Source organism: Eleutherodactylus coqui, chromosome 4 (assembly GCF_035609145.1).
Source record: "Eleutherodactylus coqui strain aEleCoq1 chromosome 4, aEleCoq1.hap1, whole genome shotgun sequence".
Lineage (NCBI taxonomy): Eukaryota > Metazoa > Chordata > Amphibia > Anura > Eleutherodactylidae > Eleutherodactylus > Eleutherodactylus coqui.
The window spans coordinates 166679276-166697547 of record NC_089840.1 but is presented as its reverse complement, the minus strand read 5'-3'; the positions used below and the strand labels follow the sequence as shown (position 1 = coordinate 166697547).

General features: G+C 46.7%; 1 protein-coding gene across 1 annotated transcript in view; it reads left to right on the top strand.

Annotated features, from left to right (window-relative positions):
• The window catches only part of LOC136625825 (L-threonine ammonia-lyase-like), a 164933-nt gene that overhangs the window by 50925 nt on the left and 95736 nt on the right, over positions 1–18272 (top strand). The window contains exons 2-4 of the mRNA XM_066600348.1: positions 14249–14594; positions 15976–16092; positions 17660–17901. Of these exons, the coding sequence (XP_066456445.1) occupies positions 14249–14594; positions 15976–16092; positions 17660–17901 (705 nt within the window). The remainder of the gene's footprint in view (positions 1–14248; positions 14595–15975; positions 16093–17659; positions 17902–18272) is intronic.

The following is an 18272-nucleotide window of genomic DNA, read 5'->3' as shown; positions in this document are numbered from 1 at the left end:
TGCATATTAGCAATAAATTAGGTTGCTTTGTTTGTGAGCAATACAGTATTGTCGTCTTCCTCATTCCTGTCAAGTTTTTTCCACACTCTTAGGGCGAACACATGCGCTTGCAGCAGCATGACATATGTGTGCTATGCAGGACAGGTGGCCCCATGCTATTGCGCCTGCATTAATACTTTTTATTGTATCCTTTTGCACTGCGGGACCGCTCACATTGGCACGGTCTCGGCAGCAGCATGTTTAGGTAGGCAGGCCAGCTGACTTAGTCCCACGTCGTTTTTTTCGTAAGTGCTTGAAATATTCACGGTGTATTCAATGTGTAGATTTTGCAGGCGCAAATAGACATGCAAATTTACCTATGTGCTGGAGCCCTTAGGCTACTCTCACACATGCGCTTTTTACCTCAATCACTGCGGCATTTTGGTGTGGTAATTGTGGTACAACATTCCCATTGATTTCATTGAGGCTTCGCAGACCTGCGCTCACACCCTGCATTTTCGAATGCAGTGCAACATCTTTTTGGAAATTTGCATCACGCTGTTCTTTCTATACTCTGGTGCTGGAGAAAATAGCGCAGTCCGCCATAATATTCTTTGTAACAACGGAAATTCTTTGTCTGGAAATAGAAATCTGCTGATACGGTCTCTGTTTCAGCAGTTTTCAATAATGACTGAGACAGGTTCCATCCAGGGTTTGGTTTTCAGGATTTTAAGCAGAAATCCTGGATCTCTGGACCGAGCCAAGACCGAGATCTAAGCCAAGCCTTAGGGCTTCTTTACATCGGCGTAATTTAATCCCATTTTGTGGCCGTGATAATCATGGTCGCATAACGGGACAAAACGAGACCACTGATTTCAATAGTTTTGTTTTCACTAGCAGTATTCTTACCTGTTAATAGTACAGGTGAGAAAAAATAGGATTTGCCTTTTCTTTTTCACATGCAGCTAATACAGGACCTATCTTCCTGTTGTTTTTTTCAAGCTCACATGCTATGGGACAGAGTTTGAACAGCCAGGGAAGGAAGAAAAAAACCCTGTTCATGCGCAACTACACTCTGTAGCGGCGAGTGTAGCTGTGCATACGGCGATGTGTTTTTGCCCTTAGCTATTGGAGTTCCTGGATGTTTCCCCAAGAGAAGCATAGATTGGGTATTATAAGTCTCCTCGCTCACCTTGTTGGTGTCTCCCAACATGGTGATGGATGATACCCTTCCCGACCCTTCCATATAACAACACTCTTCTGAGGACGCCTTCACTAAGGCAGAAATGTGACCTTTAGCTAACAGAACAGGGAATAGTCACTCTCCAAATCTCCAGTACATCCTACAGCTTATGTTTACCCAGATTGCCTCATTTTAGCTACAATGAAAATCGTTGTACTTGTGTATTGTTGAAGGAGAAATGTTGTTTTTAGAGAGTAGATCATAAGGAGTAACTGCAATGCCGACGGTAAGCCACTATTGGGACCTGGAATTGAGAGGAGGAATATGAGAATTGTACGGCCAGACACAAGTGCTGTACAGCATCAATCCCTGCATCAGAAGGGTTCAGTCTATGGACGGAATGAACAGCGCTAGGCGGACCCCATTGACTAAAATGGGGTCTGCCTACTTTCCACCCAGCTGTTCGACAGAAGAAAAAGTGCTGCATGCAGCACTTTTTCTTCCGGTATTTTCAGCTGCATCTGTGATGGTGCCTCTGACTAGACAAATATAAAACCACCCTAAGAGCCTTTAAGTATACACCACTGTAGGGCCTGGAAAAAGGCACTACCTAGCACTGTTTACTATGGGGACCGGTAATACAATAACCGGCCCTAGGGGTTTAATCTAAGTGATTTTACACAGGTGATGCAGATAGCCTAGCAACCAAATAGGTTGTGATTGGGGGCAGACAAACTGGTCAGGTGACAGAGGCAATAAATAGCTGCACAACGGTCGCAGGAGGCAGAGTGGTGACAAGAAAGTGAAGCGCCAGAAAGAGAAGAGTAAGAGAAAAGAAAGTGCCAGGCAGGAGAGAGAAGTGGCAGAGAGAGAGAGAGTAGGAGGGGGCAGTGACAGCAAGAGCCAAACATGCAGGAGCAAGAGAAAAATCTGCGAAACAGTGAGTAACAGAGAAGGAGAGGCAGTTTTGACAGTGAGTAGAGCAACAATAAAAGAAATGTATATATGAAGAGAGGGAGATAAAGAAATAAAGAGATGTAAATAGGAAGAGGTATAGAGAAAAGAAATTTAGTGTAATCTCCCCTTATATGAATGCATTAGACACAAGTATCTTTAGTGTTGCAAATTGTAAATAATTTATTATTCATTATATGCGTTGAAGAAAATTACATCATCTCCTTGCCTTATTGAATAATAATATTGTGTTTACAAAAAGTTAAGCAAAATATCTGACTCCGTGTTTTATTTAGCACCTTCACTACCACCAATTGTGCCCAAGGGCACTGGCGTCTGAACTAAAAAAGAAAACAAATCACAATTAATCGCCCACGAATAAAATTAGTGCTCACCATACTACATAGTATTACTGGACAGCACCAGCTATGAAGACAGGCCAGAGAAGACCTAACAGTATTTCTGTAGGTGGACTTAATTAGCTAGGAGAAAAAAGGTAAAAAAAAAAGAAACAAGCTAGATTACGCTGTGGAGGATATATATATATATATATATATATATATATATATATATATATCCTTCACAACCCCCCATCCCCCTTGAAACTGTCTGTTTAACTAATTGTCCCTACACTACCTTACAGTCTTCACCAGTGGACCCTCTTCGACGTCCCAAATCGAGGCAGGCCCTTCAAGTCAACCAAGGCAAGCTCTCCCGGCCAACAGTGGGCTTTTCACAGCCCTTGCGACTGGACCACAGCTAACCTGGGTCCCCCGTAGCCACTGACTCATTCCAAGGAGTGTGATCTGGCCCTAAGGCTGGAGTGTGTTGTAGACAGGGGTCAGAGGCTCCAAGGGGGTGTGAGGCTTGTTCATATTCTCTGAGGACACTTCAGCAGGTTCATGGTAGGAGCAGCACTGGCAGCAGCGGTTTCACAGGTCCTCTGGATACAGGGGATTATACAGCAAGCTACAACAATAAAGATAATTAATGCACACAGAACAGCAATCCCTAATTGGCCCTGCTACCATGGGTCCTAGCTGGTCAGCAATTCCCTGTAAGGCATCTCTGATGTAATTGTCTCTGTTGGTTATAATAGATATAAGTAAATTCTATAGTCGGGGAAGCACTAGTGTGACAAAATTCCTGCTTTATTGTTTAAAATATGTGCATATTTACAGATAAATAAGGACGCGTTTCAACTCTATCACGAGCCTTGTTCACCTCAACTGGCATTGACCTCTACTAAGGCTGATTTCGAGTAAGGCCGTTTTATTTAGCCAAAATTTTGTCTCTATTAACATCGGTTGCCTCTAAAAACACTGATGTGTGCTGGATAGAGATAAGCGAACGTACTCGTCCGAGCTTGATACTCGTTCGAGTATTAGCGTGTTCGAGATGCTCGTTACTCGTAACGAGTACCACGCGATGTTCGGGTTACTTTCACTTTCATCTCTGAGACGTTAGCGCACTTTTCTGGCCAATTGAAAGACAGGGAAGGCATTACAACTTCCCCCTGCGACGTTCAAGCCCTATACCACCCCCCTGCAGTGAGTGCCTGGGGAGATCAGGTGTCACCCGAGTATAAAAATCGGCCCCTCCCGCGGCTCGCCTCAGATGCGTTGTGACATAGCTGAGGGACAGTGGTATCGTGTTGGAGCTGCTGTAGGGAGAGTGTTAGGAGTTACTGTAGGCTTCAAGAACCCCAACGGTCCTTCTTAGGGCCACATCTAACCGTGTGCAGTACTGTGGAGGCTGCTTTTAGCAGTGTTGCACTTTTTTTTTTTTTGGTATATCGGCCATGCAGAGCATTGCGCCCTGCAGTAATACTCCAGGGACAGAAGTGTGTAGGCAGGGAGAGCGTTAGGAGTTAGTGTAGGCTTCAAGAACCCCAACGGTCCTTCTTAGGGCCACATCTAACCGTGTGCAGTACTGTGGAGGCTGCTTTTAGCAGTGTTGCACTTTTTTTTTTTTTTCGTATATCGGCCGTGCAGAGCATTGCGCCCTGCAGTAATACTCCAGGGACAGAAGTGTGTAGGCAGGGACAGAAGACATATATTATAGATTGAATATACGCAGTGGTCCTTTTCAAAAAAATATTGGAAAAAAATCTATTTGGCCTGCCTGTCACTGTGCTCAGTGTTCTGGGTCCGTGTCTGCTGGGGGTAGTAGTTCTCCAAATAAATATGCAGCCAGCTAAGTGTTACAGCAGGCTTGTGCCAAATTATTTCCTGGCTCTGAAATCACCGGTCTGTTGCAGTTAATAACAGTGCAACACTGCAGTTCCGTCACACAGTCCAGGGACAGAAGTGTGTAGGCAGGGCCAGAAGACATATATTATAGATTGAATATACGCAGTGGTCCTTTTCAAAAAAATATTGGAAAAAAATCTATTTGGCCTGCCTGTCACTGTGCTCAGTGTTCTGGGTCCGTGTCTGCTGGGTGTAGTAGTTCTCCAAATAAATATGCAGCCAGCTAAGTGTTACAGCAGGCTTGTGCCAAATTATTTCCTGGCTCTGAAATCACCGGTCTGTTGCAGTTAATAACAGTGCAACACTGCAGTTCCGTGACACAGTCCAGGGACAGAAGTGTGTAGGCAGGGCCAGAAGACATATATTATAGATTGAATATACGCAGTGGTCCTTTTCAAAGAAATATTGGAAAAAAATCTATTTGGCCTGCCTGTCACTGTGCTCAGTGTTCTGGGTCCGTGTCTGCTGGGGGTAGTAGTTCTCCAAAATCATACGCAGCCAGCTAAGTGTTACAGCAGGCTTGCGCCAAATTATTTCCTGGCGTTCCGTAAGCGAACTCAGCCTCCAACCACAGGCCAATAAGCGGCACATTTAATTACAGCGTTGTGTTTCTGCATTCCTGGTAATACAGCATGCTGAGGGGTAGGGGTAGGCCTAGAGGACGTGGGCGCGGCCGAGGACGCAGAGGCCCTAGTCCGGGTGTGGGCACAGGCCGAGCTCCTGATCCAGGTGTATCGCAGCCGACTGCTGCAGGATTAGGAGAGAGGCACGTTTCTGGCGTCCCCACATTCATAGCACATTTAATGGGTCCACGCGGTAGACCTTTATTAGAAAATGAGCAGTGTGAGCAGGTCCTGTCGTGGATGGCAGAAAGTGCTTTCAGCAACCTATCGTCCACCCAGAGTTCTGCGCCGTCCACTGCTGCAACTCAGAATCCTCTGGCTGCTGCTCCTCCTTCCTCCCAGCCTCCTCACTCCATGAAAATGAGACATTCTGAGGAGCGGGCAGACTCCCAGGAACTGTTCTCGGGCCCCTGCTCAGATTGGGCAGCAGTGGTTCCTCTCCCACCAGAGGAGTTTATCGTGACTGATGCCCAACCATTGCAAAGTTCCCGGGGTCCGGGGGATGAGGCTGGGGACTTCCGGCAACTGTCTCAAGACCTTTCAGTGGGTGAGGAGGCCGATGACGATGAGACACAGTTGTCTATCAGTGAGGTAGTAGTAAGGGCATTAAAGGGGTTGTCCCGCGCCGAAACGGGTTTTTTTTTTTTCAATAGCCCCCCCCCCCCCCCCCCCCCCCGTTCGGCGCGAGACAAACCCGATGCAGGGGTTAAAAAAAAAAAACTGGACAGTGCTTACCTGAATCCCCGCGCTCCGGTGACTTCTTACTTACCTTGTGAAGATGGCCGCCGGGATCTTCTCCCTCGGTGGACCGTAGGTCTTCTGTGCGGTCCATTGCCGATTCCAGCCTCCTGATTGGCTGGAATCGGCACGTGATGGGGCGGAGCTACGAGGAGCAGCTCTCTGGCACGAGCGGCCTCATTCAGAAAAGAAGAAGACCGGACTGCGCAAGCGCGTCTAATCGGGCGATTAGACGCTGAAAATTAGACGGCACCATGGAGACGAGGACGCTAGCAACGGAACAGGTAAGTGAATAACTTCTGTTTGGCTCATATTTAATGCACAATGTACATTACAAAGTGCATTAATATGGCCATACAGAAGTGTATAACCCCACTTGCTTTTGCGGGACAACCTCTTTAAGTCCAAGGGAGGAGCGCACCGAGGATTCGGAGGAAGAGCAGCAGGACAATGAGGTGACTGACCCCACCTGGTTTGCTACGCCTACTGAGGACAGGTCTTCAGAGGGGGAGGCAAGGCCAGCAGCAGGGCAGGTTGCAAGAGGCAGTGCGGTGGCCAGGGGTAGAGGCAGGGCCAGACCGAATAATCCACCAACTGTTTCCCAAAGCGCCCCCTCGCGCCATGCCACCCTGCAGAGGCCGAGGTGCTCAAAGGTCTGGCAGTTTTTCACTGAGAGTGCAGACGACCGACGAACAGTGGTGTGCAACCTTTGTCGCGCCAAGATCAGCCGGGGAGCCACCACCACCAGCCTCACCACCACCAGCATGCGCAGACATATGATGGCCAAGCACCCCACAAGGTGGGACAAAGGCCGTTCACCGCCTCCGGTTTGCACCGCTGCCTCTCCCCCTGTGCCCCAACCTGCCACTGAGATCCAACCCCGCTCTGAGGACACAGGCACTACCGTCTCCTGGCCTGCACCCACACCCTCACCTCCGCTGTCCTCGGCCCCATCCACCAATGTCTCTCAGCGCACCGTCCAGCCGTCGCTAGCGCAAGTGTTTGAGCGCAAGCGCAAGTACGCCGCCACGCACCCGCACGCTCAAGCGTTAAACGTGCACGTAGCCAGATTTATCAGCCTGGAGATGCTGCCGTATAGGGTTGTGGAAACGGAGTCCTTTAAAAGTATGATGGCGGCGGCGGCCCCGCGCTACTCAGTTCCCAGTCGCCACTACTTTTCCCGATGTGCCGTCCCAGCCCTGCACGACCACGTTTCCTGCAACATTGTACGCGCCCTCACCAATGCGGTTACTTCCTAGGTCCACTTAACAACAGACACGTGGACAAGCGCAGGCGGGCAGGGCCACTATATCTCCCTGACGGCACATTGGGTGAATTTAGTGGAGGCTGGGACAGAGTCAGAGCTTGGGACCGCTCACGTCCTACCCACCCCCAGAATTGCGGGCCACAGCTCATTGGTGGTATCTGCGGCGGTGTATGCTTCCTCCACTAAACCACCCTCCTCCTCCTCCTCCTCCTCCAACGCAACATCTGTCTCGCAATCAAGATGTGTCAGCAGCAGCACGTCGCCAGCAGTCGGTGTCGCGCGGCGTGGCAGCACAGCGGTGGGCAAGCGTCAGCAGGCCGTGCTGAAACTACTCAGCTTAGGAGAGAAGAGGCACACGGCCCACGAACTGCTGCAGGGTCTGACAGAGCAGACCGACCGCTGGATTGCGCCGCTGAGCCTCCAACCGGGCATGGTCGTGTGTGACAACGGCCGTAACCTGGTGGCGGCTCTGCAGCTCGGCAGCCTCACGCACGTGCCATGCCTGGCCCACGTCTTTAGTTTGGTGGTTCAGCGCTTTCTGAAAAGCTACCCACGCTTGTCAGACCTGCTCGTAAAGGTGCGCCGGCTCTGCGCACATTTCCGCAAGTCCCACACGGACGCTGCCACCCTGCGCACCCTGCAACATCGGTTTAATCTGCCAGTGCACCGACTGCTGTGCGACGTGCCCACACGGTGGAACTCTACGCTCCACATGTTGGCCAGGCTCTATGAGCAGTGTAGAGCTATAGTGGAATACCAACTCCAACATGGGCGGCGCAGTGGGAGTCAGCCTCCTCAATTATTTTCAGAAGAGTGGGCCTGGTTGGCAGACATCTGCCAGGTCCTTGGAAAGTTTGAGGAGTCTACCCAGGTGGTGAGCGGCGATGCTGCAATCATTAGCGTCACCATTCCTCTGCTATGCCTCTTGAGAAGTTCCCTGCAAAGCATAAAGGCAGACGCTTTGCACTCGGAAACAGAGAAGGGGGAAGACAGTATGTCGCTGGATAGTCAGAGCACCCTCCTGTCTATATCTCAGCGCGGTGAGGAGGAGGAGGAGGAGGAAGATGAGGAGGAGGGGGAAGAGACAGCTTGGCCCACTGGTGAGGGTACACATGCTGCTGGCCTGTCATCCTTTCAGCGTGTATGGCCTGAGGAGGAGGAGGAGGAGGAGGAGGAGGAGGAGGAAGAGGAGGAGGATCCTGAAAGTGATCTTCCTAGTGAGGACAGCCATGTGTTGCGTACAGGTACCCTGGCACACATGGCTGACTTCATGTTAGGATGCCTTTCTCGTGATCCTCGTGTTACACGCATTCTGGCCACTACGGATTACTGGGTGTACACACTGCTCGACCCACGGTATAAGGAGAACCTTTCCACTCTCATACCCGAAGAGGAAAGGGGTTCGAGAGTGTTGCTATACCACAGGACCCTGGCGGACAAACTGATGGTAAAATTCCCATACGACAGCGCTAGTGGCCGAAGGCGCAGTTCCGAGGGCCAGGTAGCAGGGGAGGCGCGGAGATCAGGCAGCATGTACAGCACAGGCAGGGCAACACTCTTTAAGGCCCTTGACTGCTTTATGGCTCCCCAGGAAGACTGTGTCACCGCTCCCCAGTCACGGCTGAGTCGGCGGGAGCACTGTAAAAGGATGGTGAGGGAGTACGTAGCCGATCGCACGACCGTCCTCCGTGACGCCTCTGCCCCCTACAACTACTGGGTGTCGAAGCTGGACACGTGGCCTGAACTCGCGCTGTATGCCCTGGAGGTGCTTGCTTGTCCTGCGGCTAGCGTCTTGTCAGAGAGGGTGTTTAGTGCGGCTGGGGGAATCATCACAGATAAGCGTACCCGCCTGTCAACCGACAGTGCCGACAGGCTAACACTCATCAAGATGAACAAAGCCTGGATTTCACCAGACTTCTCTTCTCCACCAGCGGACAGCAGCGATACCTAAGCAATACGTAGGCTGCACCAGCGGATGGAAGCATCGTTCTGTATCCCCATCAAAAACGGGGACCTTTTCGCTTCATCAATCTGTGTATAATATTCCTCCTCCTCCTGCTCCTCCTCCTGAAACCTCACATAATCACGCCGAAGGGGCAATTTTTCTTAGGCCCACAAGGCTCAGTCATATTATTTTTCTAAACAATTTTTATACGCTTCAATGCTCATTAAAGCTTTCACCTCAACCAACTTTTATTTTAACTGGGCTGCCTCCTGGCCTAGTTACCAATTAAGCCACATTAACCAAAGCGATTAATGGGTTTCACCTGCCCTCTTGGTTGGCCATGGGCAATTTTTCTGATGTACATTAGTACTGTTGATACAGCAATTTTTGTGGGCCCTCGCCTACAGTGTTATCAAATTAATTTTTAGCCCACCTGCATTACAGCTGACGTTACATCAGCTGTGCTGGGCACTGCAATGGGATATTTTTATGTACCGCCGGTGGCTTCCTGGCACCCACCCATGCTGTGGGTCCACAGGGAGTTGTAAATGCATCTGTGTCCACTTCTAAAGAACCCCAGTCTGACTGGGCATGCAGTGTGGGCCGAAGCCCACCTGCATTAAACATGACATTACTACCTCAGCTGTGATGGGCAATGCAATGGGATATTTTTATGTACCGCCGGTGGGTTCCAGGGAGCCACCCATGCTGTGGGTCCACAGGGAGTTGTAAATGCATCTGTTTCCACTTCTAAAGAACCCCAGTCTGACTGGGGCATGCAGTGTGGGCCGAAGCCCACCTGCATTAAACATGACATTACTACCTCAGCTGTGATGGGCAATGCAATGGGATATTGTTATGTACCGCCGGTGGCTTCCTGGCACCCACCCATGCTGTGGGTCCACAGGGAGTTGTAAATGCATCTGTGTCCACTTCTAAAGAACCCCAGTCTGACTGGGCATGCAGTGTGGGCCGAAGCTCACCTGCATTAAACATGACATTACTACCTCAGCTGTGATGGGCAATGCAATGGGATATTGTTATGTACCGCCTGTGGCTTCCTGGCACCCACCCATCCTGTGGGTCCACAGGGAGTTGTAAATGCATCTGTGTCCACTTCTAAAGAACCCCAGTCTGACTGGGTATGCAGTGTGGGCCGAAGCCCACCTGCATTAAACATGACATTACTACCTCAGCTGTGATGGGCAATGCAATGGGATATTTTTATGTACCGCCGGTGGGTTCCAGGGAGCCACCCATGCTGTGGGTCCACAGGGAGTTGTAAATGCATCTGTTTCCACTTCTAAAGAAACCCAGTCTGACTGGGGCATGCAGTGTGGGCCGAAGCCCACCTGCATTTCATCTGACGTTAGCTCTGCTGTCCAGGGCACTGCAATGGGATACATTTATGTACAGCGGGTGGGTTCCAGGGAGCCACCCATGCTGTGGGTGCACACGGAATTCCCATTGCGGAATTGTACCTGCCTGTGACTATTTATAAAAAAACGCGGTCTGACTGGGGCATGCAGACACCTTGACAGAATGATTAGCGTGTGGCACATAGGGTCCCCATTGCTATGCCCACGTGTGCAGCTCCAGATGGAGGTGGCACAGGATTGGATTTCTCATTGCTTCTTTACAGCATTGTGGACTATCGCCCCGCCCCTTTTAAAGAGGGTCGCTGCCTAGCCGTGCCAACCCTCTGCAGTGTGTGCCTGCGGTTCCTCTGGCAAATAGATATGAGTGTGGCGTGGCATGAGGGCAGCTGAAGGCTGCGCAGGGACAATTTGGTGTGCGCTGTGGACACTGGGTCGTGCAGGGGGGGTTGGGCAGCATGTAACCCAGGAGAAGTGGCAGCGGAGTGTCATGCAGGCAGTGATTGTGCTTTGTTGGAGGTAGTGTGGTGCTTAGCTAAGGTATCCATTGCTAATGAGGGCTTTTCAGAAGTAAAAGTTGTTGGGGGGGGGCCACTCTTGCCGCTATTGTGGCTTAATAGTGGGACCTGTGAACTTGAGATGCAGCCCAACATGTAGCCCCTCGCCTGCCCTATCCGTTGCTGTGTCGTTCCCATCACTTTCTTCAATTGCCCCGATTTTCACAAATGAAAACCTTAGCGAGCATCGGCGATATACAAAAATGCTCGGGTCGCCCATTGACTTCAATGGGGTTCGTTATTCGAAACGAACCCTCGAGCATCGCGAAAAGTTCGTCTCGAGTAACGAGCACCCGAGCATTTTGGTGCTCGCTCATCTCTAGTGCTGGACCATGTGACCTTGCTGCTGAACCCACGTGATCTCCTGCTTGGCGTCTCCTCCTCCTCCTGCTGCTAATGCAACCCCCCCTTCTCCATCATCGGCGATGGGTAATACACTAGTACAGTACTGTACATTTGCACTCCTATGTAACACCACAGAGAACACAGTGATAACGCTGAAGACAGATGAGGTAGTAGATGTGACCTGCAGTCCTATGTAACACCACAGATAACACACAGTAACATGTTCAATAACATGTTAAATGTTCATTTATTCTTTACAGTAGTCTTTTATATTTATTTATTATTGTCTTTGGTATTAACCCATTCCCGCTCCAGGGCGTAAGTTTACGTCCTGGGAGGTGGGTACTTCCCTCAACAGGGCGTAAACTTACGTCCTGGAGATAGCGTGGGAACACATATGATCCAGCACTATCCCGCAGCGGGAGCCGGCTGTCAGTCACAGCCGGCGTCCCGCTGCAACAGAGGGGCTCCCTCTGTGTCTCCAGCCCGGCTCTCGCGATGTTATTGCGAGAGCCCGGCTGGTTGCTATGGCAACAGGACACCGGATACCGGCGTCCTGTACAGCCATAGCCTATGATCGCTATAGTAAGCGATAAGGCATGGCAGGGAAGAAGCCCTGCCATGGATTATTGCAGCGATCTGAAGTGTAACAGTAAAAGTCCCTCAGAGGGACACAAGTGTTGTAAAAAAAAGAGAAAAATAAAGTTCAAAAAATAAAAATGTAAAAAAAAGTCAAAAAACCCTTTTTTTATGCTTTTTATCATATTAGCATAAAAAATACATTTTTAAATTAAAAACCCCACATATTTGGTATCAACGCGTCCATAATGACGCGTACAATACATTGAACATGCTTTTTATCCTGCACGGCAAAAAGCGTAAAAAAAATGCTAAAAAACTGAGGCAAAAAGCCAATTTTTAGCATTTTGCCTCCCATAAAGCGCAATAAAAGTGATAAAAAAAAGGATGTATCCCAAAATGGTACCAATAAAAAATACAGCTCGTATCGCAAAAAATAAGCCCTCACAGAGCTCTATCCATGGAAAAATAAAAAAGCTATAGCACTTTTAATGCAGGTAAATGAAAATAATAATTTCCAAAAAAAGGATTTTTATTGTGCAAAAGTGAAAAAACCTAAAAAAAGTAATAATTTTGGTATCGTTGTAACTGTACCAACCAGCAGAAAAAAATGTGTTGTATCATTTATGCTGCATAATTAACGCTTTTTTAAAAAAAACAAAAAATCTATGGCAGAATTGATGCGTTTTCTCTTCCTACGATCATAAAAAAAAATAATAAAAGTTTTACAATGTAGTCTATGTACCCAAAAATGGTACCAACAAAATCTACAGTTCACCACGCAAAAAACAAGCCTTTATACGGCCGCGTCGACGGAAAAATAAAAAAGTTATGGCTTTTGAAAAATGGAGATGGAAAAATACCAAAAATCGCTTGGTCCTCAACACCAAAATAGGCCATGTCATTAAGGGGTTAGATACCATATTTATTCTCTATTAAATATGGTTTGGTGTGTTTTTTGGAATGTCTAGAATGAATTAATTGGATTTACATTGATTCCTATGGAAATAATTACCTCAAGTAGCAACGGTTTCAGGTAAAGCCGATTGCTTACGGACGGATTACCAACATTAGGAGAGGTTTTACTGTATATGACATTTCTGTACCAGGAGAAGCCTACATTGATTCCTATGGAAATAATTACCTCAAGTAGCAACGGTTTCAGGTAAAGCCGATTGCTTACGGACGGATTACCAACGTTAGGAGAGGTTTTACTGTATATGACATTTCTGTACCAGGAGAAGCCACTTACGTTTTGGTGCAAACTGTGCACTGAAATGGCAGATCTGTGGAAAAATTGTAGGCTTTACTTTGGACTATCCGCTATGAATTAAAGATGTTGTCCAGGGATAACATATTTACTATATGCTCAGTGATTGGTTATAAAACCATAAGTGAGTTTTTAATCACCTCTTACCCCCCCCCCCCCCATCCACCTTTCTGGTCCCGGCCTTTTTGGCCTCCATTCACTTCTAGGTAGCATGATTAACGTGCTGTATAAGCACAAGAACACTGCAGCCAATTACTTGCCCCGGCGTTGATACGGTACTAGCTCACCACACTCCAGTGATTAAGAGACGGCCCGAAATCACATTTTGGGCTGCTGCTTGGTGTATGGAGCTAGAGACACAGCTAATCTAGCTGGGTTTTGGACCTCTGCTGATCTTTTATTGACAACCTATCCTAAGGGAAGGTAGGTCATCAATGAAAGAAGACTAAACAACTCCTTAACAATTTTGTGTTGTGCGACTTCCTTTCTTAAAAGCAGAGAAATAAAATTTTTCAATAAATGTTAGTGTGTTTCACAAATAAGGACAAAATATATTGACCAAAATGTATCACTAACATAAAGTGCAATGTATCATAAAAACAAGCATTCCAAAATTACTTGAATAAGTAAAAGCATTCCAAAGTTATTTCCACATAAAGTGACACATAAATGTGAAAAACAGGGCCGTGTCCACCAGGCAAGGCTGGCTGCGGCTTAAAGGGGTAAAGAAAAAAGGCACAATAGTCTGAAAAATATAGTGACTTCTCAAAGGGACAGATTATCATAACTTTACTGTATTTGTCTATATGCAGGACGCAGACAGACCCTGCAGACGCGGACAGACCTTCAATGCATGCTTCCATATTAGATCATTATGCTGTTTCCTAACTCCTTAATGCTTTGGCGCTAAACTCGCATGCCGAGACTAAATGTCAAACAAGTCTGATCATGTAGAACAGTTCTAAATTTTAATTTCTGCATTGTTTGAATGGAGCATGAAACACTGTATACTGTATATGGGATATTCTCTTGCATGCTGTCAGTTGTTGCAGTCTTCTTATTTCCTTTCACATACTAATTATGGCAGTTTGATAAATTTTTGGAGTCTGGACTTCCATCTGTTATCAGACATCCTCTGAAATTGTAGACTGTATTGTAATTGGAATATTATTGTTTGTAGAAATGATGGAAATCCAGACAAAGGGCAACAAGACACAGAGAAAGTCAAGTCACAGTCCCAAAAAAATGGCCCAGTGCAAACTGACCAAAATGGTCCATGTGTTCCTCCAATCCACCCTGAAAGGCTGAAGGACTTCGTGGAAGACGAATACCTGAAAGGAAACTTGACTACATGGGAAATGAAGATTTCAGGAAACCCAGAGCAACCATTGAAAGATGCTGCTGAACCTGTGCCTGTAAAAGTCCGAAAGCAAAGTGTCCGCCCCAAGAATGAGTTCTTAAGATTTGAAGATATCAGCGCTGCAGCCTTTAAAATTCAAAGTGGTATTCAAAAGACCCCCTGCATGGTATGAGGCACATAAAACTACATTTAGCTACTTACAATCGGTAGTATTGCACTGCGAAAGGTTGTGAACCGGAGGGGGAATTGGTAGACTCTAAGAATACTAGGAGCACCATGAGCCACCAGTAGAGCAGGAAGATGCATATGAATGTAGTTTATTTGCTTTTATTATCTTGATTAATCAATGCAACTATTACAGATCATTGAGTTCTAGACTAATAAGAAACTTGTGGAAATACAGGTACGGTAATAGATTTCCATGTCAGGAGCCTGCAGGCATAGAAAGCTCACTGATATGATTCTATTCAGCCAGTTGAGATGGGAAAACCATCCGGCACCAAATGGACACCTAAACATTTACCAGAGATGTCAGCTGCAGCTCTACTAATTACTGGCACTTACACCATTGAGATATATTATATTAATGTATTAAAGGGGTTGTCCCGCGAAACAAAGTGGGGGTATACACTTCTGTATGGCCATATTAATGCACTTTGTAATATACATCGTGCATTAAATATGAGCCAAACAGAAGTTATTCACTTACCTGTTCCGTTGCTAGCGTCCTCGTCTCCATGGTGCCGTCTAATTTTCAGCGTCTAATCGCCGGATTAGACGCGCTTGCGCAGTCCGGTCTTCTTCTTTTCTGAATGGGGCCGCTCGTGCCGGAGAGCGGCTCCTCGTAGCTCCGCCCCTTCACGTGCCGATTCCAGCCAATCAGGAGGCTGGAATCGGCAATGGACCGCACAGAAGACCTGCGGTCCACCGAGGGTGAAGATCCCGGTGGCCATCTTCACAAGGTAAGTCAGAAGTCGCCGGAGCGCGGGGATTCGGGTAAGTACAGGACGGTTTGTTTTTTTTATGCCTGCATCGGGTTTGTCTCGCGCCGAACGGGGGGGCTATTGGAAAAAAAAAAAACCGTTTCGGCGCGGGACAACCCCTTTAAATTGAGACTCTTCATTGTATGAATTATAATGCATCTCTGATACTAAGGACCAGGCACCAATTCCTGTCTGACTACCTGTAGTCATTGGGCTCACTACTGGGGTAACTTAAAGCACACAGTAAAACAAGAAAAAGCTATTACACATTATCTACTCATTAGGGACACATGGGGCTTTTTTTCTGCCACAGCTGCTTCATCCCTATATTTACGCTCCTGGGGTTCACATTTGTAATGGACAATCTCTGCATGTATCACATCTACAAGATTACGTGGTTTCTCTTGCTGGGAACAATCACATTTTGCTCTACTGGCTAACACGGTACCAAACCTTTTTTTCCAATACTCTTTCTCTACATCCAAGGGACCATACAGTATGTGCCATCTTCTACTGACCTGACGTTCACAACACATTTTCTTCTCTTACAATATCTTATTTCAGTATTCAAGGATTTCTAAAGCCTACGGAGTAGACCTCTACCTGAAAAAGGAGTATCTGCAGTACACCGGGTCTGTAAAAGAGAGGGGTGTTCTGTACCTTCTCACATCACTCCACCAGGTCAGTCTGCTTCTTCACTTCAAAACAACACAGAATTGCATTTTTTTTTAAAGAGTCACAAAAGCGGGCTCAGGTTGGGGATGCAAAGTGAAACTTGATAAGCCAATCATGAGACCACCCCAAGTTGGTTTTGGCTGTCGTTTCTGAAATAAGTGCAGACATTTGGAAAAACTAATGGCAAATTATGAACTCCTGTTAGGAATATATGTAAAAATCAGTATTCCTAGTGGACCCACGTAGCACCTGTACTGAAGGTGGTCACACAGATAGAAAGTTTGTGTAGTGTGATCAGGTTACTTCAAATAGTACAAAATTTAAACTGCATATAACTATATGGGGTTCTAACACCAACCACAATGATTGAGGGTTCTTTCCTATCATTAACCCCCTAATGACATGGGCCCTTTTTTTCCCATTTTCCTTTTTACCTCTCCTTTAAAAAAATCGTAATTCCTTTATTTATCCATCGACGTCGCTGCATGATGGCTTGTTTTTTGCGGGACAAGTTGTATTTTTCAATGGTGCTATTTAATGTACCATATAATGCACTGAAAAACTTTTAAAAAATTCTAAGTGAAGTAAAATGAAAAAAAAACGACATTCGCACATCTTTCAGTGCGTCTTGTTTCTACAGCGCACAAACTGCAACAAAAATGACATAACTTCATTCTATGGGTCAGTACGATTACTACGATACCAAACTTGTATAGTTTTTTTTACTGTACTATTCTTTTTTTTCAAGGACATTTAATTTTTTTAAATTATTTTCTGCCGCCATTTTCTGCGCACAGTAACTTTTTTATTTTTCTGTTGACGTAGTTGTGTGAGGGCTCATTTTTTTTGTGGGAATGTCCTGTAGTTTACATTAGTACCAATTCAGAAAACATACGACTTTTTGATCGTTTTTTTTGCTTTTTTTCTGGGAGATGGTGACTGAAAAAGTGCTTTTCTGACGTTCTTTTTTTTTTTCTTCGGACGACGTTCACTAAATAATGCACTAATTTGATAGATCGGACTTTTAGGGACATGATGATACCAAATATGTATTTTTCTTTTATGATTTAGACTTTTTTTTATTATAGTTATGGCAAAAGGGGGGTGATTTAAACTTTTATTATTTATTTTATTTTTTACAATTAATAAAACTTTGTTGATCTTATTTCCGCTTTTTTTTTAAAGTCCCCATGGGGGACTACAACATGCGATGCTTTGATCGCTCCTGCAGTATGACATAATGCTATAGCATTACGTCATACTGCGATTTGACAGGCAGTCTATCAAGCCACCCCACGGGGATAGCTTGATAGGCAGCCTGCTAAGGCAGCCTTGGGGCTGCCATGACGCCTGTATGGCTCCCTTCGATCTCACACGGGAGGGGGGGGTTGAGATCACAGGGAGCCATACAGGTGTCATGACAGCCCCATAGCAGATTCTGGAAGCAACTAGAATGCGATCAGTGTTCCTGTTCTTGATGAGATCAGTTAGCAGCTTCACCCCATCTATTTCACTTTTGCAGCTCGGGAACATTGCTGTGTCTATGCAGTAAGTTATTTCCTTTATTCCACAGGATCAGCAAAGGAAAGGCGTGATTGTGGCTACAGACAGTAATTTTGCCATGGCTGTAGCTTTCCAAGCAGCGGAGTTACAAATCCCTGTATTTGTCATTATGTCAGCTGGAACATACCCAAGCCGTGTCAAAATGTGTCGTGACTATGGAGCAATGGTTATCTTATTTGGACCTACAGCAAGAGATGCGCAGAGCCATGCCCGGAGACTGGCGCAAGAGAATGGTTACCTCTATATTGAGGAGTAGGTATCACTTTGACCATCTCCCACCTCTGTCCTACAGTCGTTCAGTAGAGTTTTGGCGCTTGGAATCACTTGATCAAGGGAGCACGCAGCTACCTGTGTGGTGTCCAAGATTTATTGCTCTTCCTGTTATTTATTATGTAGATGAAAGTTGGTTCAATCCAGTGAAGAATGACAGTTTAATATAATACAGATAAAGATATTAACAAGTTCTACCACAATCTATGACATTCCAAGCCAAAGATAGAAACTCCACAACATTGTTGTGCAGCGTCCGAGGAGCAGGCCCTCAGTTGAGGAGACAGCGGGTCGAGATATAACCTTGTCACAGGGCTCTACCGTCTCCTCTCTAAGGGTAGCTCAGGACCCGA